General features: G+C 34.0%; 1 protein-coding gene across 5 annotated transcripts in view; it reads right to left on the bottom strand.

Annotated features, from left to right (window-relative positions):
- Nucleotides 1-122: 122 nt before the first annotated feature.
- The window catches only part of Csnk1a1 (casein kinase 1 alpha 1), a 42,512-nt gene continuing 16,863 nt past the window's right edge, over nt 123-25,771 (bottom strand). Inside the window, exons 3-11 of one of the 5 annotated variants that reach the window (XM_076856736.2) lie at nt 23,031-23,157; nt 20,711-20,809; nt 18,248-18,331; nt 14,040-14,179; nt 12,203-12,281; nt 11,907-11,981; nt 10,829-10,935; nt 10,015-10,127; nt 123-2,907 (exon numbers count right to left, since the gene is read on the bottom strand). In XM_076856736.2, coding sequence (XP_076712851.1) covers nt 2,900-2,907; nt 10,015-10,127; nt 10,829-10,935; nt 11,907-11,981; nt 12,203-12,281; nt 14,040-14,179; nt 18,248-18,331; nt 20,711-20,809; nt 23,031-23,157 — 832 coding nt within the window. In that variant the 3' untranslated portion in view covers nt 123-2,899. Of the gene's footprint in view, nt 2,908-9,973; nt 10,128-10,828; nt 10,936-11,906; nt 11,982-12,202; nt 12,282-14,039; nt 14,180-18,247; nt 18,332-20,710; nt 20,810-23,030; nt 23,158-25,771 lie in introns of those variants that run through there. The other 4 variants (XM_076856735.2, XM_076856737.2, XM_076856738.2 and 1 more) reach the window with 4 other exon arrangements.

The following is a 25,771-nucleotide window of genomic DNA, read 5'->3' as shown; positions in this document are numbered from 1 at the left end:
TTTTTTGGAGATGGGGACTTCTAAATGGAATATAGGCATTACGACCAAGGCCAATTAAACTTGATGGTCAAGGTATCAATATTCTAGATATCTCAGCAGACTAGGGAAACTAGCTCATTGGCTTGGATTCTAAAATCTGTTTGATAATTTTATTATAATGGAATTGTTATAATTTATTACAGTATGCTCTGCTCAAAACATTTAACATTTAATTCTACTAGTATTGTAAGGACTAGTAGAAATAGAAAAATCTCGTAAAAATTTCTTGATGAGAAATTATAGTAAAAGCAAACCTGAATATATAGGCCATAAGAGCATAAGCACAACCATATGGGAGGATATAACCAGTCTCTCCCTTCATATATACTTTTTTATTTTCTTGTTATACCTTCCCAAAACAGACATTCAACAGTAGTTAGAATGGCCATCTCCCAACATTTAAAAAAAAAAAAACAAAAACAAAAAACCAAAAAAAAACCTGCACCCCCCAAAGGGTGAACAAAATAAAGAGGAATAACCTAGAGTTCAGCTGAGTAAGCCACTGTGCAGCCTTAAGTGGTGAGGTCTTCCAATTTCAGAGTGATGTGTCTTCAACTTGTATCATCATTTTAGTGGAAAACCATAATTTAATTTTGGTGAAATGAGATTCATCTCCCGACAGGATTAGTAACAGCATTCACTGAATTTCACATTCTTCTTTTGTGAACTGTGAAGAAAATGAATGGTAGCTAGAAGATCAATGAGATTCCAGCTCCAGCTGCAGATGGAATGAAAATAAACTAGACAAAACACCTATATTTTGATTTACAAAGCTAACAACATTTTTAAATCTGCAACTTAATTACAGACCAACTACACCACAACCTTTTCAAATGGCAAAAATACAAAAAAGTGTTACAAAAATATTTCAGAAAAGTGCATAGTCTAAGTGCATAGTAAATAAAAGCACTGAAAATATTTTGCTAGAGGGAGTTCAGCTTGGAAAATTTATTACCAAAGCTAAATAGTTTTATTTTACACAAACTATACTCAAAAATAGCTTTATGAGACTGATTTCTGGCTAAAAGTATCAAAGGGTTTATTAGTCAAGAAACAAATACCTTAACTGACAGGGTGTTCAGAAAAGAAACAAAGAAGCTACCTACCCCAAAACTTCAGACTTACCAAGATTTCTTTAATACTTAGGAACTAACATAACCCTTAATGGCAGAATGTGGCAAACATGGAATTAATTATTGCTAAAGTATTTTCAAATAAAAAAAAAGGAAAAAAAAAATCCCAAAGAAATTAAACTTGACACAATCTGACCACACACGTCGATTTACAATTTCAAGGTTATTTCACAAAACACCTACATGTACACAATAGGCTCCCGGCAGCATTTTTTTTTTCAGACAAATGTACTTTTAATTTATCCTGACATGCTATAAAGGAATAAATTACACTAAAGAATTATCATCGGTAAGTTTCCTTTCTCTTGGGTCAGAGAAAAAGAGAAAAGCGCGCAAATAAGACTGAAAGAAAGCGCACGCACACAGGTAACCTATAGAAGCAGAGGGGAGTGGCTAGATAGAGGGGTCAACAAGCACTTCACATAGTCCAACTCTGTTCCAAGGTTTAGAATCAACTGCTTATAATCATTTCACAAGTATTTTAAATAAAAACATCTTGTAGTCAAACCCTTTAACGCTTTCATTCTTACTCAGAATCAGTCAAGCTGTTAGTTAGTGGCAGCAGGAGTTACAATGCCAAGTTCTGGCAGCTGCAGTACTAGGTATTGTGCCTGCAAGTCATTAAAAAAAGAAAAAGTGAAAGAATGCCTTTCCCTTCAGACCAAAATGGAAAAAAAAAAAAAAAGAAAAGAAAAAAGGAAAAAAAAATGAGAATTTATAACACTATATCTTAATAGACTTGCAAAGAAATACCATGTAACAAATGGCTTAAAGTAGTCTATCAAAAAATTGGGGAGATTTTTATTTCATAGTGAGTCAGCAAGGCATTTTGTTGTTTTAAAAAAAAAAACCTCATTTCCTTACAGAAACAATTTTTAGTTTTTAATGAACTTGTAAACAAAAAAGCTCCCATTTCAAAATAAAAACAAAATCCCAGATCGTATAGATGTTTACAGTGATTACATTTATCTAAGCAACATACATACATGTTCAGTTGTAAGATGTTAACTAAATTTCTGTGACAAATATGCTTTTTTTTTTTAATACCAAGAACATTATAGAGTTAATGCAGAGTCCTAAGGATAATCTAGTAGTCACTAAGTTTTTCTTAAGTCTTCACTTTAGATGCTGTTATTTCTAGCACAGTAAGCAGGCAGAGTCTTTCATATGCTCAAACACTGGAATCTTTGGTTGCTACCATATCAGGTGGCTTACAAACAAGAAGCCAACCATTTAAAGAATGTTTTAAGTGAACAACTTGCAAACCCCAGGGGTGGAAAAACCCTAAGAATGCACAATTGTGAGCATTTACAACCATCACAACTGTGGCTGAAGACTGTTCATGCCGTTCTTCTGAAATGAGATCTCAAAGCAGTATAGTTCAAAATGAAAGGTTTTAACAAAAAATTGGCATATGCACAATTTCTCCACCAATTTGAGTGTCAACCATTTAGTTAACTTTTCCACTTGAAAAAAATTAATAGAAAACCGGACACCATGTTTCACTATCTCAGTTAATATTCACAATTACAGCGGCTACAACTCATGATACAGCATCAACAATGCTGCCCAGAGCCAGTTTATACTGAAATTAAGTTCTTTACACCAAGTAAATGGTTGTCCACAACCACTGGCTAGTGTACATATGAACTAAAATTTCTAGATTTGGGGAGAAACAAATGCTGCTCCAATCATCTGCTCTGCTTCTTCTGTTCTTCAATTCATGCTTAGAAACCTATTTTAAAAAATAAAAACAGAAAAAAGAATGTTAAAATTTCAAGCTATAATAAATTTGAAACTATACCCAAAATAGAGGAATTGCAGGGAACTGGGACAGTAATCACTTTATAGTGGTTCATGCTATTTTTATCTATTTGAAAATCACTAGGCTCAGTTTTTAAAATAAAAAACCCATGACTCTATAAGTAAAATTTTCTGATTTGGATAACTAGGAAGGTATGGTGTATTAGAGAAATACTTGTTATCTAAACAAGCATGCTCAGTTCACTCTTTGCTACCTGAATAACATATTTTTGTTTTCAAAAATTTGTTGAATAAAAAATAGGTTCCCTTGCCTCAACAACTACACAGAATAGTTTTAATCATATTATGAGCATGAATTTTTGTATACATTATTTCTGATATGAATAAGGAATGAACCAGGCACAACAATGTTTTTTGGGGGTGGGGTTCTGTATCTTAGTAGCGCTCTGCTACTAAGATACATTCTCAGTCCTTTTCATATATATTTTTTGAGATGGGCACAGGGTCTCTCTAATAATGTGTATACAGGTGTAATTATTTGAGTTGTTCCACTGAACAGTCCTAAGATTTCTATACAGAAACCTTACATAGATCTTTAAAACTTAATTTTCACATTGTATTAAAAAATGATTTCATGGCCGGGGGCGAACAGCTCTGTGGTAGAACATTTGCCTAGCATTCCTGAAATTCTGGATATGATTCCTTAGGACAAGAAAAACAAACAAAAAAGATGATTTCATCACTGATATGAAAAATGTAAACAAGCCAATTTGGGGAGGGGCCACATTTACTTCTCAATTTCTCTCTTCTGAACCCATTTCCATCTTCCTCTCAAAGGAGATACCAACCCTTGGGGTTTCTTCATAATAGCAAGTTTTAATACAAGAAGCCAGCAGGTCATAATAGGCTTTATCTATGGTTTAAGGCAAAGAAGATATATGCTTTCTCTTAAATATGAAACTCCCACATAAGCACTTTCTCCTCTCACTTATAGCCACACTTTGTCCTTTGCCTACCCCCTTCTAAGCCTTTAAAATGACCTGACAGGTGACCATGTTTCTGTCCATCACAAACTGCTCATCTTCTCTTATATTTGTCAAGTTCACCTCCACTGGGTTACAGGAGATAAATAAAATTACTATCATTTACTTTTTATGGCAAGTATGCCTTTGTTTCTTTAAACTACCATTTAAACATTTATACATCGTTTCTTAGTAGATATTCTTTTGTTATCAAGGAGTTTTTTTCATTTGAGGGCGGAAACGTCTTCATTCATTTGATAAATATATCTGGTAAGCCAAGAGGAAAAAGATGCTTTCCTTGTCTTTCTTTTACTTCTTTGTCTCTCCATAGTTCCTACAAAGAGTAGTTACTAATAGTTGTTGTTGCTTGAGTACCAAGATCACAGGAAGCAGCCAAAAATGAAGGATAATGAAACTGAGAAATATTATATTTGATGCATGCTATTAAATAGGATTAGCAAGGTAAACAAACACACTTAAAAAGCTATGAATCATCTAAACATCTAACCATATTCTGTGACTTAATTCTAATTTTGAAGAAGAGAAGATACAAAAGTTAAGAAACTATGGATTAGCTCAATAGAAATGACCTCTATCCCATTCAGGGTTTGTTTTTAGGTCCTGCAGTTATTCTTAAACATGATTTAAAAACAAAAACCAAAACATTTAGATAACTACTAAAATTTGTGGGTTTTCTAATTTTATTGTTACACTGACTATTCTCCCAAATGTTTTACAAATGGAAAACTGTAGTCACTAATGAACTAAAAAGGAAATGTAAGTTGCAATGTTGTCAAAATAAGAAAACACTCTGTCTTTAATAGGAAAACTCTAGATAAGAATTTTATCTGTTCAGAATTGCCAGGTCAACAAATGATTACAACTGTTTAGGGTTTGGTTAAAGGCTGATGTAATAATGTTCCTGGTAGAATATAGCAGCAGCCAGATCGAGCTTTAACTCTTCATATGGGTCAATGGTAGGAACAACACACAGAGTAATGTTTCTCCAGTGAATTGTCCTAAGATGTTACTAAAGTAGGAAAACCTCAATAAGAACATTCAGGAGGTATCCAACATCCAAACTTCACAAACTAATAAACATTCATTTCTTGAGCATGTTTTAGTCCTTGGTTTTTATCTTGCAGATGGGGTAGCATCTCTTGGCTTCCAAAAGTTCAAGAACACATGTTCACTGTAATATCAGTTAAAATGAGGAATGGGTTCCTTTGTCCTAAAAAAGAGGGGGGGGGGGGAAAGTTCACAAAGAGTTGGAGGATCAGTGTGACCATTCAGGAGTTAATAACTGCATTTAAATCTTCAAATGGAAGAGTTTTTGTTTATATAGAACTATATTTTTGTGTGTATGTGCATTGAATCCAAGAGTGCTTTACCACTGAATCACAATCCCAGACTTTCATTTTTTTACTTTGAGACAGGATCTTGCTAAGTTGCTGGGACTAGCCTTGAAATTGTGATTCTCCTGCCTTAGCCTTCGAACTCACTAAAATTACCAGAGACTGATATTGTGCCTGCCTAATGAGAATATTCTACCCCTCAACCTGAAATCTAAAATTCAGGTTGAAGTCACTGAAAATGTCTCCGTTTTTGAGCTAGCCAGGAAACTAGCTCAAGGAGAAATTTCCCAAGAGTAAGGGTTATAAATTTGTGATGGAGCTTTTGAAATTTAGCAATTTAGCTTTAGAAATTTGGCACAAAACTTCCCCCCATACCGGGGATGAACCCCATGGAACTCTACCACTTAATTATATCCCCAGCCCTTTTATTTATTTTAATTTTTTTTTTGTGTGGGGGGGTACTGAGGATTGAACTCAGGGGTACTTGACCACTGACCCACATCCCCAGCCCTATTTTGTATTTTATTTAGAGATAGGGTCTCACTGAGTTGCATAGTGCCTCGCTTTTGCTGAGGCTGGCTTTTAACTCATAATCCTCCTGCCTCAGTACCCCAAGCCAATCCACTGGGATTATAAACGTGCGCCATTGCATTTGGCTGATCTGAATTCTTCCCTATTATAGAAATTACTTTTGCAACAGATTTCTGAAGTTGTTGAACTTTAAAATACCTGTTATAAGTGAATCCTCCCCAACTGGTAGATGGTCTGTCTGCATTATATACTGCTGAGGCATAACATGGGACTATTGATGTTCTAGGTCTTCTGACAACTGTGGTATCATCCAATCTGACAAACTTAATGTCTGAGAGGTCCAGCAAGCAAGCTTGATACATGGTTCCATATCACCACAAACCAGCTCTTAACACTCTCATCTTCATTTCCTGTTGGGTTATTATTTTCTCTCCTGCTTTACTATCCACAGTGAAAAAAGGTGACAAAAATTTAAGAATTCAGCAAGAAGATGCAGTGTCCTGGTATACTTCTTTGGATTAAATGTATTCAGAGTAGATCAGTCTCTCCAGGTTATTTCAAAGTCTTTCCCTGTGATCTGGATTACACTGCTGAACGAACAGCCATGTTCCTGACATCAATTGAAGTCAGAAAAAGTTAAGCTAAATATAAACAGTAGGTAAAGCCCAGTAAACACTGGAAGGTAATTCAAGGAAGAACATGGACATGGTAGGTTGATGTGACGGGAAAATATTTCTAATCTTTGAGTGGCAACAGTTTTGATATCCATTTATATTGCTATGATAAAACTGTGTTTGGTTGGGACAGTGCAGATGAGTTAAGATAGAGTAGAATTATGTGAGGATTCACATTTGCCTTCTATACTTTGAAATTCTCCCCACCAATGGCATTAACAGGATTTTAAATGTCCTTTTAAATGTCCTAACAATATTTTCCTTTCCTTTACCACATCTTCAATGTCTTGAACAATATTTTTCTGGTAATCACATTCATCTGAAGAAAAGGGACTAAAATGAATTCTGAAGTGAGTCAGGTATGAATTTGTATTTTTCTCTTATACATGAAGAAAATATAATCTTGTGGCACTATACCATTTAAAAACTAGTAAAGATCATAATAATCATTAGGAGAAAAGCCTTGTTTCTTGATTTTTTTGGTAAGTTTGGAATGGAGTATTTGAAAGACCTAACAAAACTATAATCATCTGTTTCATATAGGTCCACATTTGCTGTTACAAGTGAACCCTCTCTAATACGCAGATATGCCAGAGCTAGAGTATTTGAACATTCTAGTGAATTGCTAGAATGTTGGGATTTTCCATGGAAGAAACATGAGATAAAGATCTCCCAAAAATAACTACACAGAATACATTACTGCATACCACCATTTCCATAATTTTTCTAGGAATAGATATTCCTACAATAGAAAATTACTTGCTGAAGATTCATTTATAAAACTGAATTCACTAAAATGCAAATCTATGAAAGTACAATTCCATGGGAAAATGATATAAAACTAGATAATGTGATAGGGAAGAGGTTAACGCAATAGATGATCTCATGTCACCTGTAGGCCAGCTATTTTCATGGGAGGGAGGCGTATAAGAGTTGCTTGGGGAACCAAGTTGTATATACAAAAAGAATACCGATGTTTCCAAGTCAAAAGTGTAGGAAAAAATTCTGCTGTTTGTAGAATGGCATGTTTTAGTAGCAATCTTTGGTTTAATGTCAAAATATATTACCTAATAATCCAAATTTCTTTTTTGAGATTAGGGTCTTTTTATTTTGCACAGTTCAGCCTGCCTTGAACCTTGGGTTCAAATGATCCTCCTGCCTCATCTTCCTTAGTAGCTGGTTCTATAAGCATATATGCCATTGTACCTGGCCTTAGAAATTGATCTTTGAAAGCAATCAATGATGTGATTATTTATTGAAAGTTTTGATTTTCCAGAATTTGATAAGTCCATGTTTATGTATTAATTTGTATGACCACTATACCTAATGATACTGTTAATGTTTCTAAGATTTTGTTACTTTTATGAAAAATAGCTACAATACAAAATAAGGATTAAACTTAAGTTTAATTACAATTTTTCTTTTTCAAGGAAACATACTAACTCAGTTGATCCAACTTCTCGTCTTTAAGACCTGGATAAGGCAGGACAAAAATTCTGCTTATTTATTGAGTAAGAGACACAATAAACTAACAATGAAACTAGCTCAAATAAAGCAATTCTTTCTGAAGTCTGCTGAATGCCTGAAGTAACATGTTCTAGGTCAGATGAGATTTCAACTAATTTTGGGTCCAAAAACTGTATCTCATGATGATCTATTATCCCAGCTAGCTTTTGGCAGAAATGGCTTCATTTTGTATGAAATGAAGTGAAAAATACACTATTGGTGTCACATATAACAATTGCTTGGTTTAGAGACTCTATTTGGTCTTACCTAAATAGCAGAATAATTTCTCAGTGATACTAGCTACCTACTTCATTATGAAGCTCAAGGCCCTATGATTTATTATGCAATGATTAAGATACTCAAAAGAGGCTAAAGTCCCAACTGAGTTGCAAAGGCAGAGAGCAATGAGAAAGCATTTGCACTTGCCATCCTGATCTTTAATTTATTCACCTAAAAACACCCGGTACATTAAATCTTCAACTTTGAATCTTTCTCAAATACAGAAAACAGGATGGAAGCACCTTAACTTCATTTTGGGATGGGGGTGGAGGGCTGGGGATTGAACCCAGAGTCTCACACATGCTAGGCAAGTGCTCTATCACTGAGCTACATTCCCAGCCACTTTTAAAACACTATATTTTGATATAAGAGTCTTGCTAAATAGCTCTGGTTGGCCTTGAACTTGTATTCTCCTGTCTCAGCCACCTGAGAAGCTGGGATTATAGGTATGCACCACCATGCCCAGCTTTAACTTCTCTTCTAATAGATGAGCCGCTGGGATGAAGATGACATCAGTTAATTATAGTTCTTGAAAAGTATCCTCAGATTAGAATCTATTTTCAAATTATAACATTGTTTAAATACAACACTGAAAATATAGACCAAAGAGTAATCTATGAAGACTAGTAAATTCAGACTAGAGCAGTCATTCAGAAATTTAATAATTAGCAATGAAAAAAACAAACCTTACCTGCCCACCACTTTTTTAGAAAGTAGGCAGGTAACAGGAGATAAGCCCCAAAAAGGGGAAAAGAAAAAACCATGAAAGTGGGAGTTGAACTGTGTGGCAACAGTGATTCGAAACAGAGCTGTGCCCTAACAGTTCTACTCCTTACAAGCGCTAAGATCAAGAAAGGAATTTGACGGGCATTTCAATGGCATTTGCCCCAGTAATCTTCAATTTGCAAGGCCTAACTGTAGGCTTCAATTCCATATTAAATCACTACAGCCTGATGTTTGCAATATTTAAAAAACTGAAGCCGAAATCAAAGGAATCATTTTGAAATTAAGAACTTCTGTAGTAAAACAGCAACTAAGAGATTTATTTTTGTGATTACGAAAGATATGTTGAGCTTTGCAGTTACTTGAGCATTTAGGAGTAAATGAGATGCTCTGCACTTGCGAAGATATATACTGTGGCGGGCAATGCCAGACTCACCTCTTGAAATTAGATCATGTTCACAATTTTCCATTTTTAAGCATTAACATGCAAAAAATCAAAAATAAAAAATCTTAACACTGTTAGTCTGAAAGAAAGCAAAATATCATGGATAACCAGATTCATTATTAAAAATCAACAAGTGTTAGGTCTAGGATTTTGGATTGATTGATAATACCATATTCCCAACACCAAATGTTTATTTTGGACAAGAGTTAATGAATGAGTAAAAAAGATGCAGTTGTTAAAAATGACCCAAAATCCCAAGAGAAATGATATAATAATATACACACATATATGTATATACAAATACATATACATATATATGAACAAGGACATTTGGGTTTAAAGTTAGTAGTCAAATTTTCCAAGGACGTCTTTTTTTAAAAAACATACAGCCAAATTTTTATGTATTTTAAAACCATCTCCTTGATCTAACACTGTTAAAATGAATGAATGACCCAATTTTGTATTCAATTTTTTCCCTGTAACGTCACTTGGTTCTTGGCTACTAACCTTTCATGTTACTCTTGGTTTTGTCAGTTTGCTTGCCTGTGGGGGTTTGGGCCTGTTGACCCTGCCCACTGGAAGAGGCTGCCTGCTGTGCTGCTTTTTGCTTTAACATTGTCCAATCAAATGTGTAGTCATATTGGTGGTTCAGGGTCCTAAAAAATATAAAACCACTTGTTAACTCATTAGTAAACGTCCAGTTAAATATCCCTTGATATTTCTTGACTTTTCAAGAAAGTGAGGCACTTTTTAAAAAACATGATTATTTTGTCTTATATGTGGTAACTTTTACAACATTTCTCTTCCTACGGACAACTATTTGTAATAGGAGGTATTTCCCAGAAGCAAGAATTGGTATAGAACTAAAGTCTATGAGGGAGATGTCTGGGAAGCCTTGGGAAGCCTTTTTTTTTTTTTGGTTTAAAGGATTACTTCAATTCTTATTGTCTTCCAACTAAGAATCTGAGCTATAGGTAGGTACTTTGAAGGAACCTTGGTTTGCACTGCTGCTACACAATCACAGTCCATTGCTACCTGATATTTTAATCTGGTACTGATAAGTGTTTTGTACCAAAGAGAATTCTAGGGGGGACTGACAGTCACGTATCTAATATAAATTGCAATGACTCTGGAACAAAGTTAGATTCTACTTTGATTCAACCATCTCTATCTCAAACTAAAATCATCTCAAATACATTTATACTACAAATGGACCAATGCCAACAATTCCTATAGAACTCAGTTTCTTAAATTTTTTGTTCATACTGATTAGACCTCCCTTATTTTATTCAATTATCAAAATAGATAAATTAAAAAGATTTAACTCATTTCTCTTAAAAATACCTTAAAAACTGACCTGAAAAGGATGCGGAATAGCTGCCTCAGATACATGTAATCCGGGGCTTCTTCAAAGCGCAGCCCACGACAATAGTTTAAGTACATAGCAAATTCTGCAGGAAATCCCTATAGGTTCAAGAATTAAGACAAAAATCTTATTTTTGAAGATATGACAAAGTAATTATAACTTGATCATCTCATAAATTTCAAAAAAATTCCATCATACTACCCACTTCATTATATTTATCTTTTTATATTAGATGAAATACGTATCCTTTTGTTACAGTACTATGTTCACAAACAATTCACATACCCTGCTTGTGAGTACCCTACCACTGATCTACATCCACAGTCCCTCTTTAAAACTTTTTATTTTGAGACAGGATGTTGTTAAGTTGCTCAGAATGGCCTCAAATTTGTAATCCTCCAGTCTCAGCCTCTCAATAGTTCAGATTATAGGTGTGTTCCACCAAGTACAACTGACTCTTTTCTTTATTTTACAAAAATTAGTGCATACCTATTTATATATTATATTATAGATTATAACCTTATAGATTCTATTCATAGTAACCACTATGAATATGTGTGACATTTATCTAATGTAATATATTGATTTTTTAAAAAAACAGCCACTATCATATTGCACACATGACACATTCTACATGAAATTTGAGATTTCAGAGAAATAAGTGTGATTCAAGCTATCTCCTATATTTTTATTATTGGAAAATTGCTATTTTCTATTGCTATGATCTGTCTGTCCATTTCTCTATTCTATGATGTGCCAACTGCCGATATTCTTACCTTACTGACATTAGTTTATGTTGATAAGGACAGTATTTCTTAATTTTTCTCATAGATCAATAAAACTACGTGCCCTGCTAATTTTCCTCCATTTTAAAACACAGATCAGAAATGTTTAATAAACCAGATTTAAAACAAAACACTCAAAATGATTCATGCTTAAGCCATTGCCAAAAGTAAAACTGTATTAATTTAAAGATGGCTAACAGTTTTAAGTCCTAGGACTGGAAAATAAAATGTTTGTGCTCATGTATCACTTATATTTTAAAGTAATTCTCATAATGCAAGTTTACCTTACATAAAACTTCAACAGGAGTGGACATCTTCTTTTCACTAATCTTTTCATATTTCTGTTTCTTTGTTGCAGCCTATGGAAAATAAGAATTAATATTTGATGTTCTTCTCAGTAACATGGAGAAGAACCTTTAATAGTTCAGCTTGCTAGGCATACAAATATAAACTAGAATCCCAGATGTGATATTAAGTAAAAATGGGTGGGGCCAAATTCATTTTAGATAAAACCTCCTTGCCCACCTTTATTTCCATTCTTAAAATAAAATGAAACTTGAATAATTTGATTCAAATTTACCTTCAGTCCTTGCCACGGCAGGCTGGTTCTATTAAAATACATCAAAACATATCCTAACGATTCCATGTCATCTCGGCGACTAGAAAAGAGAAATGTAATTTTATGAATAGGATTATGAAAAACATATGAAAGAAAAGCCAGTGGAATCACAAAAACATTTTCCCCAAATAAAAACAGAGAACCATTTGGTATCTTATGCAAGAAGATACTTAGTGACTGGACATGGTGACATACACCTGTAATGTGCCAGTGTTTTGGGAGGCTGAGGTAGGAAGATCTTAAATTCAAAGCCACCCTCAGCAACTTAGCAAGACACTGTTAAAAAAAAAAAAAAAATTAAAAAGAGCAGGGGATGTGGCTCCGTGGTAAAGCCCCCCAAGGTTCAATCCCCAGTACTAAAAAAAGAAAAAATTAATAAAGAAGATAGCTAAAGTAATAAAAAGTTTATGATGGATTACCTCTTAATTATTTTTCTCATGAAATGTAAAATTATAATACCAACAACCTTAAAAGGGTTGGGGATGTAGTTCAGTGGTAAAGTGTTCCTGGATTCAATCCCTAGTATCAAAAAAAATCAACAACAACAAAAAAACACAGCCACAAAAAAACAATTAAAAAAATTTAGGATGCTGAAATAAATTAGCATTTTAAAGTAAATTAAATATCTACATGAATGAATATATACACACAAATCTATTCACATGCATACATTCATATTTTATTGATTCATTTACTGCAGTGCTGAGAATTAAACTCAGGGCCTCAAGCACATTAGGTAAGTGTTCTGCCACTGAACTACATTCCAAGCTCAGATAAAAGATGATGGAACTCAAAAAGATCAGAAATTGCAATCTGCAAAACTAAAATTTGCACAACTAAACAAACAATTTGCATAACTAAAATATTAAATATTCAAAATCAGCATTAAAAAGAAACAGGAATTATATTCAGCTGCAAAATCAAAATGTCAAAATAGGGCTGGGGCTGTAGCTCAGTGGTAGAGCACTTGCCTAGCATGTATGAGGCATTGGGTTTGATTCTCAGCAAAGAATAAAAAAATAGATTTAAAAAATAGATTAAAAAACAAAAAAAACCCAAATAGCATTTCTAACTTTTGATCATGCAATCATGCAATATTTTCTCCCCAAGAAACAATTTTCAACAAAGAAAACAAATGATCTCACTGGGCATTATCTGTAATTTCAGCAGCTTGGGAGGCTGAGGCAAAAAGATCAAACATTTGAGCCCAGCCTCAGCAACTTGGTAAGACCCTCTCTCAGATTAAAAATAAAAAAGGGCTGGTGAGCCAGGAGGATCGAGTTCAAAGCCAGCCTCAGCAAGTTAATGAGTCCCTAAGCAACTCAGAAAGATTCTATTTCTAAATAAAATAGTTTAAAAGGGCTGGGGATATACCTCCGTAGTTGAGTGCCCCTGGGTTCAATCTGTAGTACCAAAAAGGCAGGCAAAAATGAAAAAAGGAACGGACCTCCTATAATCAGCTTCTCTGCACTGGTTAAAAGCACCAGATAAAACAATTAAAAGCATTCTTCAATCTTCAGCCAAGGGCTGGGATTGTGGCTCGGTGGTAAAGTGCTTGCCTAGCATGTATGAGGAACTGGGTTCGATTCTCAGCACCACATATAAACAAATAAATAAATAAGGTCCATCAATAACTCATAAAGATATTTTTAAAAAGAATTATGATGTTATTTCATATTAACTTAAAAAAAATCTTCAGCCAAGAGGCATCCTTACATATTATAAGAATTAACTGAAATATTTCACAAGCCTGTTGTTAATAGCTTGTGCTGTGATAAACCATTATTTTCAGACTCACCTTTGCTCAATACCAAGATGTGCATTGATGCTAGCATATCGGGCAGTGCCAGTGAGGTTTTTATCTTCTCTGTATGGTATGTGTTGCCTTGTCCTGTTGTCTCTGTACTTTTTGGCCAAACCAAAGTCAATAAGGAATAACTTTAAAAGAGAAATAAAAAGACATTAGGTTTTCAACCTTGTTTAAACTGCTTCTTATCCATTTACTAGCATGTATCTATATATTCAAATATGTCAAAATAAAGATTTCATAAGCAGGACAGATACTGAACAGACTTACATCCCTAAGCTTTTACTAGTCCTCACCAATAAATCAAGTAAAACAAAACAAAACAAACAACAAACAAAACAAAACAAAACAAAAACAAAGAGAGTTAAATCTAATTATCTGCACTCCACAGGCTCCAATTCAGGATCCTGTCTTTATAAAATAGTGGATAAATGACTACATGCCTGATGGCAGAGTTGTCAAGTACTCAGTTTGCCATAATGAAATCTGACATCCTGTTACTATTTGTAAACAAATATGATGTTTCAGAATCTAGACATAAGCTATCTGTAACTCTTTCCTCCTACAAAAGCCACTGTTCAAAATGCCAATGAAATACTCATTTAAAATAAGACATCTTTGAAAATCCAATATTGCCAGAAAAACCAAGATTTTTTTAATTAAATTAAAAAAGGACTTTCATAAATAAGCATACATATTCTACTAGTTTGCACTGATATTAGGTGACCAGGTTAAACTTTTGGAAAATTTAACAAGTCAATCTAAAAAAAGTACTTAGCAATTAAAACAAGGTGGCTTACAATTAGCAGTTTAAAGTAGCCTATTCAAAACAAAATTAACATTTCAGAAAAAAAATTTTAGTTTTATCTTATTCCCCTAAACCCAGGGATTGGGTGCTCATTTACAACACAGCTGATTTTTCTAAATAAGTTTACCCTCCAGAAATGAAAACTTTTGAAGGGGGCGGGGGGAGGGAGGGAAGCATCTCTATTTTTAATGAAAGAGAAATCCAGAATGCATTCACATTTACCTACCATTTTAAACAAAACAAACAAACTTATAATTTTGGCCTTTATCTTAAAATTACTTATTATACTATGCTATAATAAAGTTAGATCTATAATAATTATCAAGAAGGGCAGGTCTATTTGCCCTTATATACTACATGGTCCTGGATTTTTGTTTTTTTCTAGTTATACCCTTATCTCTCCCACCCTCATACTGGGGACTGAATCCAGGAACAATCTATTACTTTATTTTGAGAGGGTCTCAAAATAAAGGGTCAAATATTAAAGTTCTGAGGCTGACCTCAAACTCATGATCCTCCTGATTCAACCTCCAGACCCACTGGGATTACAGGTGTACACCACTGTTCCTGGCTGTTTAGGCCTAAATTTTATAATTCTTTTTGCAAGGCTACTACTGGTCCCTTCTGCCACAGTCTGTAATCTGTGAAGTGCTGGAAAACCTGTTTGCCTAAATTGTTAAGAGTTTGTTTCAAAAAGAATACAAATTATTGCTTTAAGTTAGTTTAGACCAAGTGCCTCTCTTAAGAGAATGAGTATTTTCAGACAGGTACTACCAACTATTCTCAGTTATACTTTGCATGGCAAAGACATTAACATCTGAGTTTCTGTCACCATGACAACAATGAGACACTTATTTTCATTTAAGAATACTAAAAAACAACGAATATTAAAATTATTAGTAAAATGTAATTGGATAATGAAAGTTATTTAAGTAATAAGATTAAACTTCCTAAGCAATCAAGTTACTTCAGGAATATGAACAAGTTAGTGATATAAAACACTAAGAGAAATAAATTGCTCACACTGTAAATTTCTCTTGATTATGAAAGCAGTTCAGTACACAAATATTAAAGTGAGTGAAATACCCTTCTGTTAAACAAAACAAAAATTATGATTAAGTTCTGCAGATTCATATTGAAAAGAAAACAGGAAAAAATTAACACAAAAGGACATTCAAATTCATGGTATTTCAAAAATACCCCTAGTAAATTTGAGGATTCCTGAATGCTAAATGAGTAATCAGTACACGAAATTTCCTCTTGGGGATATTTTCTGGGATTGTATCCTTTAGTACTTGAAACAGAGGAGAAAGAGGGAACAGCTCTGTCATGATTAAGACTGTTAGTTTCATTCAAATCTGGCAACTACAGTCAATAGCTCCATTTACAACTCAATAACAAGACACTTTCTCACAACCCATGATTGCTTTATAGAAACCCAGTATTCACTACAGTTCTTTCCTTCCACAAAGCTAAAGAAGGAAACCATATTTTAAAAACAACAACAAAAACCCCTAAAAACATATAAACACTGTCTTTTTAAACATTTCAATCTTTAAAATAAATCAATTTTAAATTTTCTCTTACAAATACCAAAAATAAATCAGGAAAAGAAGTGTCACTGTAATAGAAAGGCGTCCTATTTTCAGTAAACAACTGAAAGGAAAGCTGCTTGAAATAAAAATGAAAATATCTTGGTAGTTCATTACCTGTGGATAACTTATCAAAGCTTCTTTTAGTAGCTCTATTTTCAACTTAAAAACTAACATAAACATACAATGTAAGTGTTTACATAAAACTAGTGGTATCAAGAATACTAAGAGTTGTAAATATTGTAAAGGCAAAACCAAATAAGCAAAGTCAGTATCAAAGAAACTTAAGACAATGTACGTATATAGGCTTACATATACAAAAGGAAGCAAAATTCTTTGGTGGGTCAAGCTGCTTTTCTGCGGACTTCTACTAATTACATGTTGTCTAAGATCTTTGTATTGCCTGTTTTAAAGAATGAAGCTTAACTATTCAAAGGTACATAGGAATCAGTTAACATCTGATAAGTTGCAACCATTTTCTTCAGAAACACTATCGCTAATTTTAGTTTTTTAGTACTTGGAACAATTTTTCTCCTAACTCAAGGTGACATTACTCTAAAAAATTTGAAAGATCACTTAACCTCATAACCTAGTTAACCTGTATGTACAGAATATAAAAATAATACAATTTTATATGTAAATTATTAAGATTATTCTCACAAATATTAAATACATGAATAAGTAAAAATAAGCTCTAAAGCTTAAAAAAATTTATATTATCTTATAATGAACCAAATTACCTATCATGTTATCTATCTGTTCTCACTTCTCAATCAAGATTGCAATCACAATAGCTGTATTTCTTTGCCTGAATAAAAATAACTGGTTGTCTGCAATCTTTTAAATAGTTCTTCAGATATGTGTGCATTAATAAAGCACTACATGGTACTCTTCTTTGATTCCTCGTGCCAATACCTGCTTTTCGGTGCATACTAAATTGAAAAATAAAAGATTCATCTGTACAGGAACATCAAAATTTAAGTGTCTAAATTTTATTTACTTTCCTTTATTTTTAACGTAGAAAACAAAAAAACTATCTAACTCCCACAAAAGTAATATGAAGAAATGCTTGTAAAATTATTGTAATTTATCTAAGTCGTCAAAATCTAAATTAGCAGGCTATACATTCACTTATTTTTCACATTACTAATGGTAATCTACCACTTACTTTGAATAGTGCTTAAATTATGTTATTATTGTACTATTAAAAATACAATGTCCTCTAGCTCCACAGCATATGCTGCTCTTTAAGTATCCATTTGATGGAAGCTGGCTGAGAATTTACAGCTTATGATAACTCAATTCTAGAAACACTATATCTGAAATCTGACCTATACTTACCTGAAGTTCACTTGGGAAGGAGGAGAGAGGAGAGGCAGAATATATTCATTTTACAGTACTGAGTTTCATTTTTCATAAATGAATTTTGGTGTATTCTGCAACTCCAAATACATTTTTAAAAACTAGTCTATCTGAAGTTTACTATTAACTAAAGAATTTTAATACTAGAACAACACATCTTTTCCTCATATGGTTGCTGGAGATATAAAGATAATACTCTATTTTCATTTAGGTTTTCTCTAAACTTCACAAATTTTAAGCAAAAGCCACAAAGAAACATCTTAGTAATGTTATATGTTTGCCAAGTATGTCTGAATAATGCCAACGGTAAGGGGTAGCTTGAGCAAGATCTACATTATCCAGAATTAAAACAAAATAAAAATAATCAAAATAAAACAATAAAAAAAGAAAAGCACATGAATTTGGGATTGAGGTTGGAATAGGAGACAGTTTCAGACCTGGTTTAATCCTGAGAAAGATGGGTCCTGAGAAGTACTAACAGTCATGCTTCTTTTCCTCTTCCCCACTGGAGATTCTAAACACTAAACAGACAATAGAGGGTGGCAGTGCATCAAACAGTATTGCTTACATTGCAACAATGGCCGGCGCAGACAGGCAACACCGAGGCATTAGAGAAAGAACAGGGTAGCCAAATGCCATCCTTCTTCCACCAAGCACTGTAGCTTCTCAGATTTCCAAATAAGAATCACATGCTTAAGAACATTTGAATTCTAGAAAATACTCAGGTTTTTATTGCCACTATATTGTGTCACTGCCTGAATCAGGGATAGCAATGGTGACATTTGGCTCTTCAATTTTTAAATAAAAAACGGGGAATTTAGATCTGCAATCTTTGGCACCACAATCTGCCCTTCCCCCAAAAAAAGATTATACAGGGGAAAAAAATCTTCAGTAAGGAAGAGGTAGAAGGCATTTAGTCACCTTAAAATTTATTTTCATAAGCATGCAGGGCTGATTACTAGAAGAGATGAGTAAATTCACTAAGATTGGAGCAGCCACTCCTAAATATCAAATTCAGAACAATTTTCCAAGTAAGAAATTTAATAAAAATTGACCTCAAATACTCCCCCTCCCCCCCAATATGAAAACTACTAGAACAAGCTGACCAAAGAATCCAGTCTCATACAACTGGCATTTTTCAAACTACAAAAATACAGAAAACACTAAAACCCAACTACTTAAAAACACTAATCTAAAATGCTCAACATTTATTACTTGAATCTTAGGTAAGCAAAACACTTCACTTTTAAGGTCTCTCTGAAACCATGTAGCAGTAAACAACTCCATGAAATTCTTTTTAATAACTGTGAGGAGGACACAGATCCTAAAAAAATGTTTCACCACCGGGCAATGGGGACTTCCCAATGTAACTACGTGATTAATAAGCTATTTTTAAGGAGGAAACAACAACTAAACCTAAGTATTATTGTTATCAACTAGGCCATCATTTAAATTTAAGACAAAAACCATGTACTGCACTGTCAACATGCAGGACAAGGATCATATGGGAATAAAGGATTTTTAGGATTAAGAAAATGGGAAGAAAAGGGCTGGGAAATTGGTCAAAAGAAGAGGCAAACTGACAAAACTGCCCAAAAAAGTAAGATCAGTAATATCTTTTCAGCTAAATCACCAGGTTTTACAATAACAATTAAGAACCTGGATGCTTAAAAAAAAGAAAAGAAAAAAAAGAAAAAAAAAGCAACACAATACTCTCTGAAAATGCAATTTGGGAATGGTTAAACTATACATAGGCTGAAACACCTTTCATAATTTAAATCTCAATGAAAAATGTTTGCTTTCCTAAAACTTGGTCAATCTCACATATTAACAAATCAACACCAATTCTAATGGTAATGGCTCCAAGTTGGCATTCATACAGGCAAACAAAGGTAAACATTTGTAGCTGGACCTAAAAACACAACTTTCCCTAACAGTTTCGTAAAACAAATGGGACTCTTCCTTCCAAAACCAAAACAAAACAAAAAACATACATAAAACAAAACAAAAAAAGTTCCCAAGTTGTCCTGAAGTTGAGAATTTCTATCAGATCATCAGATCATTAATATGCTTAGTGCATTGCCAATGCTGCCTGTCTGCCCGAGCTCAACAGTGAATGGATAAAAGAAAGCAGTTCACTCAATAAAACTAATCATTGTAGAAAAAATTTCAACACAATTAGTTTCTAACTATAATCATGCGCCACTAGCTAAATCCAATAACCCCAGAAGTTGAACCATTCTCAGCAATCCCAATAAGCACTACTTTTGTTGTATGAATGAATGTTTGTTTCACTTGTCTATTCTTTTCCTTTAAAAGGGGGCAGGGAGGAACTCACCCAACTTGGCGCCCAAGTAAGAAACTGTCAACTACTTTTGAAGAAGGCCCAAAAGTTATCCTTTTATATGCACAAATCCAAGGACCAAAGAATTCTCAATATCAACCATGCTCAGTCAGCAAATGTTAACGCCATGGTGACAAGATGGGTCAGTGGTTCCCATACTGGCACAAGCACATATATTACAAAACCCACACTTTAGAGCCAAAGGTTAAAATCTGATTTTTAGCATTCAGGAGGAAAAGTATATAGAGGTTTTCACTATTCAAGTGAATGAAAAATAGATACAACTATTAAATAACAGACGATTACAGTTCATTATGAAGCCCCTGGAATTTTATATTTCCACATAGATAACCAACCTCAGTTGGGTAAGTTGGAGAGAATATATTTCAAGTTACTAAGTTAATAGAGTTAGCCGATTATCCTTCTAGCACAATCTTTTAAAGCAATTATCAACAGCAATTTTTTACTATGGCTTCTTAAAGATAAAGAAGTTTATGAAAGCAATTCTTGTCAATATTCTACTCTTTGTTTTTCATGCAAAGAGCATTTGACTAACCTTATTACAGTGCCGCCCAATACCCATTAGGAAGTTATCTGGCTTAATGTCTCTGTGTATAAAATTCTTTGTATGCACATACTCAATTCTACTGATCATCTGGAAAAAAAAAGAAAGATTAATTGAATTAAGTGATAAAAAGAAACCAACAAATTATTTCTCAAGTATTTCTGTATCTCAATTATTTAAAATTCACAACAAGAGCATTAGAAAAAGTTAAATGGGATGAACAAAAATTCTCCATTTATTTCTAGCTTGACAGATTTCTAAACATAAACTTATAATGCCCTTTGGCTTGTCCTTTCAGTATTAATGTTTAAAAACACTTGTCTAACCTGATAGACTTGGTGGTCAGTATGTTCAAATTATAAAACTAATACAATATGTGGAATTACTTCAGTTGTCACAGTAAATGAAATAAAGGCTTTCTACCCTCAATCTTGTGCGAAGGTAACATATTAAAAACAGCCTACTAGGGTTGAGGGTACAGCACCTGTTTGAAACGCGTGAAGTCTTGAGCTTGATCCCCAGCATCACAAAACAACCAGCCTGGTATTACCAAGACCCATTTCCATGCTACTCTTATAAATATAAACACAAAGAGACACACACACATAGACTTAGGAGTTGGGGTACTGACTACTGATAGAAAAGTTATTATTATTGTTTCAAACTGAGTTAGAAGCCTTGGGTATTTACCCTGTTCTTCTTTCTGTGCTTACATACTTCTATGCAAAAGTTGAGTATTAAACATGTCATTCTAACAAGCTCTTCTTGGAAATTAAATCAAACATTATAGCTCTAGTAGTAGTAGTAGTAGTAGTAGTGTAGTAGTGTAGTAGTAGTAGTAGTAGTTGTAGTAGTATTAATGCTGGGGAATGAACCTAGGGCCTCACACATGCTAATAGTAAGCACATGTTCTACCACTGAGCTAAATGTTCTTTTTAATGGCTATAAATATCCTGTGGCATAGTCATAATCCTATTAATATATGCTTAGATATATGTCCTTACCCAGCAGGGCTCCCCGCCCCCCAGTGGGCTATAACTCAATCCAGGAATTCCTGGGTTATATATATATAACACTTTCTTTTTGGTGGTACTGGGAACTGAACCTAGCTCTACCACTGAGCTATATCCCTAGCTTTTTTTTTTTTTTTTTTGGGCGGGGGATGGTGGTGGTGGTGGTGGTACTGGGGATTGAACCCAGTGCCTGGGCATACAAGGCAAGCACTCTACCAACTGAGCTATATCTCCAGCCCTTTTTATCTTGAAATAGGGTCTCACCAGTTGCCCAAGCTAATCTGAAACTTGTGATCCTTTTGCCAAAACCTTCAGAGCAACTGAGATTATGAAGAGTATCTATATGCTTTTAATTTTTATAGAAAACATCCAACAATAGGCTATAAAATTCATATTTCCACCAGCAGTATATCAGAATATTCTTTCTAGATCTGGCAGATAAAAAGTATTACCTCATTTGTTAGGTCCCTACCACTGTATCATTTTTATGAACTGCTAAACTATACTCTTGATGCCTGTTATTCTTTTGGCTTACTCTTTTTTATTCCTTTTTAGGCACCTGTATAAAACAGACAACCTTTCATCTATTATGTAAATAGGTACAAGTTTTAAAAATTTGTCTTTTGAATGTTTGTGGTATCTTGAATAAAACAAAAGTTTTTTATTTTCAAATTAACAAATACACTGTATTGTATAAAATACTTAATTAGACGTGGCATTTTAAAATGTATTCACTATCCACAGCCTGCCAACGTTCTCGTTCTACTCATGTATTCTTACTCTTCTCACTAGTATGTGTCAGGTTTCTATTTTTCAATTGTCCCCATTTCCCTCAGAGCTTTTACTGCTTTGGATATACAGATTTTTTAATCATACTCCTTTACCTTGACAAATGTCTTTTGAAGCCAAACCAGCTTAAACTACTTACATCCTCAAAAAAGCATATGTATAAATGTACAAATACTATCTCTGAATGCAGCAGTAACTTTACAGGAAGAAAAAACAATATATTTAGGTCACTTAATTTGTATACCTGCCTTAGATAATAACCATCATTAACTGTAACCATCAACCTCCTTAAACAAAAGCTTTCTCATGTTGCCAGCATACTCAACACAGACTTCTTTACAGAACCTTGGTATGGACCACCATGCCTAGTTGGTATAAAATATTTTTTTTTGCTTTTCCTAAAGATAAATAGTGACACATGGAATCATGATACCCCAGTTTATGAAATGTTTAAATTATAGTTAATAGTAGTTTTCTTATTCTCTATTTTTCATCAAAATTTCACATACCTGGTCAGCTAACATAAGTACAGTTTTCATTGTGAATCTTCTTGAACAGAAATTGAAGAGGTCTTCAAGGCTGGGTCCCAGAAGATCCATGACTAGCACATTATAGTCTTTTTCCTGACCATACCACCTAACAGAAGAAGAAAAGGAGAAGGGAGGATTACTATGATAACCCAATTACCACTTAATATCATAAAACTTTAAAAAATTGCTAAACTTTAATATTAAGACAGTTTTCCTTTTTTTTTTTCTTCAAGGTAAGCTCTCTATTTGGAACATGATCCCACTGATTAAATACATTGTCTAACATAAAATAGAATAAGATTTTTTTTTTTTTTTTTTTGGTCAAGTGACTCCAATGTCCTAAAGATAGAAAATGCATGAAGATATTAAGAAATTCTTTTACTAGGGCAGCTGAATTCTATACTCATTTGCTGTCACTGATTCCTGTGACCTTGGTCAAGTTCCTTAATCTTACTAGACTTACTTCCAAAATAAGAAATGAAAACTAAATCAGTCATTCTAAAATTTTCCAGAAAATAAAAACCACTTTTTATTATTATATTTTATTTTTTTAAATTTTGAGGGGTTGTAGATGGACACAATACCTTCACCTTGTTTATTTATTTTTATATGGTGCTGAGGATCGAACCCAGTGCCTCCCACGTGCCAGGCAATTGCTCTACCACTGAGCCATAACCCCAGCCCCTAAAAACCACTTTTTAAACAACAAACTCCTGTATCATTTCCCACCAAACTGTGCTTATTACTTGTACTTTCTTTCAAGGATGACCACTGCTACTTTTATTTACCCAAGGACTGGGAAATGACCACAGTAAGCGATTTCAAATTTTAACACTTATGAGTATCCTCCTCCTCCTTTTCTTTTTTTTTTTGGTCACCGGGGATTGAACTCAGGGGGCACTTGACCACTGAGCCACATCCCCAGCCCTCTTTTGTTTTTTATTTAGAGACAGGGTCTCACTGAGTTGCTTAACACCTTGCTTTTAGTGAGGCTAACTTTGAACTCTGCCTCAGCTTCCCAAACTGTTGGGATTACAGGTGTGCACCACAGCCTGGCTTGAACACCCATCTTTATTTTAAACTTAATCAGATAACAAATTCTTCTTGGAAAAAAAATTAGACAATATTTAGGATGTATAAGCAAAAAAGAGCAAGCAATCTTAAAGCTTAAAAACTGGACTAGTTTCTTGTTAACTCCAGTAGAACAGATACAAGAGTTACCGTATTTGAAATTATAATTTAAAAATATCCATCAAAAGGGTAGAAACAGGCTTCTATTTTCACCTTTCTTTTTCTTTTTCCTAGTACTGGGGATTGAACCCAGGGGTTCTGAGCCACATCCCCAGCCCTTTTCTTTTGAGAAAAGGGTCTCACTGAGACTGGTCTTGCACTTGTGATCCACCTTGTCACTGAGACTAGGGGTGTGTGCCACCATGCCTGGCTCTTTCTATGACTTTTACTTCAAGTGTAATACATATCAAGCGTGAGATATGGATAACCACCAAACACAAGAAAATCCATTTTACACCCTTTTTGTAGAAAAAGATAAAGGAAAACAAGTCTGCTTAAACCTGTAGAGGTCTTCTCCACGTGCCTAAGAAAAAAAACACCTGTGCCAACGTGACAGCACAGCATTGGACTGTCATTTTTCTACTCCTTATTTTCCACACAGAAATTCAACACCCTTCGTTTTCATTCAAACATTTACTTGTAGAAAGGTCACAGGACTTTTTGGGGTGGGAAACAGGGGACATAACACACGACAATATTAAAAAGGTAAATGATGAACAAAAATGTTATGTTTTCCTTCCTTTTCTTTTTTCTTTTATTTAATGGCAACAGCAAATCTATGCTAGAGTTGTCAGGAACTTGGTATTTTAAATGTCTAACATCACTGGAGAATTACTACAGAATTTAAATAAAAATAAATCTAATTTACCTATTTTTTGGGGGGAGGGGAGGTGGACAGTACTAGGGATTGAACCAGGGCCTTGTGCACATGTTAGGTAAGCAACCTACCATTGAGCTACATTCCCACTTCTTTTTATATTTTATTTTGAAACAAGGTCTCACTGAATTGCCCAGGCTGGCCTTGAACTTGTGATCCTCCTGTCTCAGCCTCCAGTAGCTAGGATTACAAGCAATTCCCACCACACCCGACTTTACCTAGGTTTTTAAGAAAAGGGAGAAAGAATAAAGGAAGCAAGGGGAAGGCATAAAAAGTCTAATAGGTCAAAAGAAAAGCACAAACTATGTCTCTCATCTATACCAGGAAAATGTCCATTGATGGCCCAGACATAAAAATAACAAGCAATTTTATAACCATTCATCTAAACCCAAATATGAACAGAAATTTAACAAGATTTATACTTCATATTTTCATCAAATTAACATAACTCTATAAAGCCCCTTTTCATTTGGGTACTTTTCTTCTTACTAAAGTGTGAGGACTTTAAAAAAAAAGCTAAGATGGGTGGGGTAGCACGTGTCTGTAATCTCAGCTACTCTGTAGGAGAATGCAGGAGGATCCTAAATTTGAGGCCAGACTAGGAAATTTAGGGGATCCTATTTCAAAAAGAAACAAAAACAAACAAAAAAAGGGCAAATATCAAAAAAGCTCCAAAATAACTAGATCTTTCGATCTACAAAGATTGGTACTTTAAACTCCTTAAAAGTGTGAGGCAGGTGTTTCTTCTATCTTTGTATTTCTTCTTGATTTC

Source organism: Callospermophilus lateralis, chromosome 5 (genome assembly GCF_048772815.1).
Source record: "Callospermophilus lateralis isolate mCalLat2 chromosome 5, mCalLat2.hap1, whole genome shotgun sequence".
Taxonomy (NCBI): Eukaryota; Metazoa; Chordata; class Mammalia; order Rodentia; family Sciuridae; genus Callospermophilus; species Callospermophilus lateralis.
This window is presented reverse-complemented; position numbering and strand designations above follow the sequence as displayed.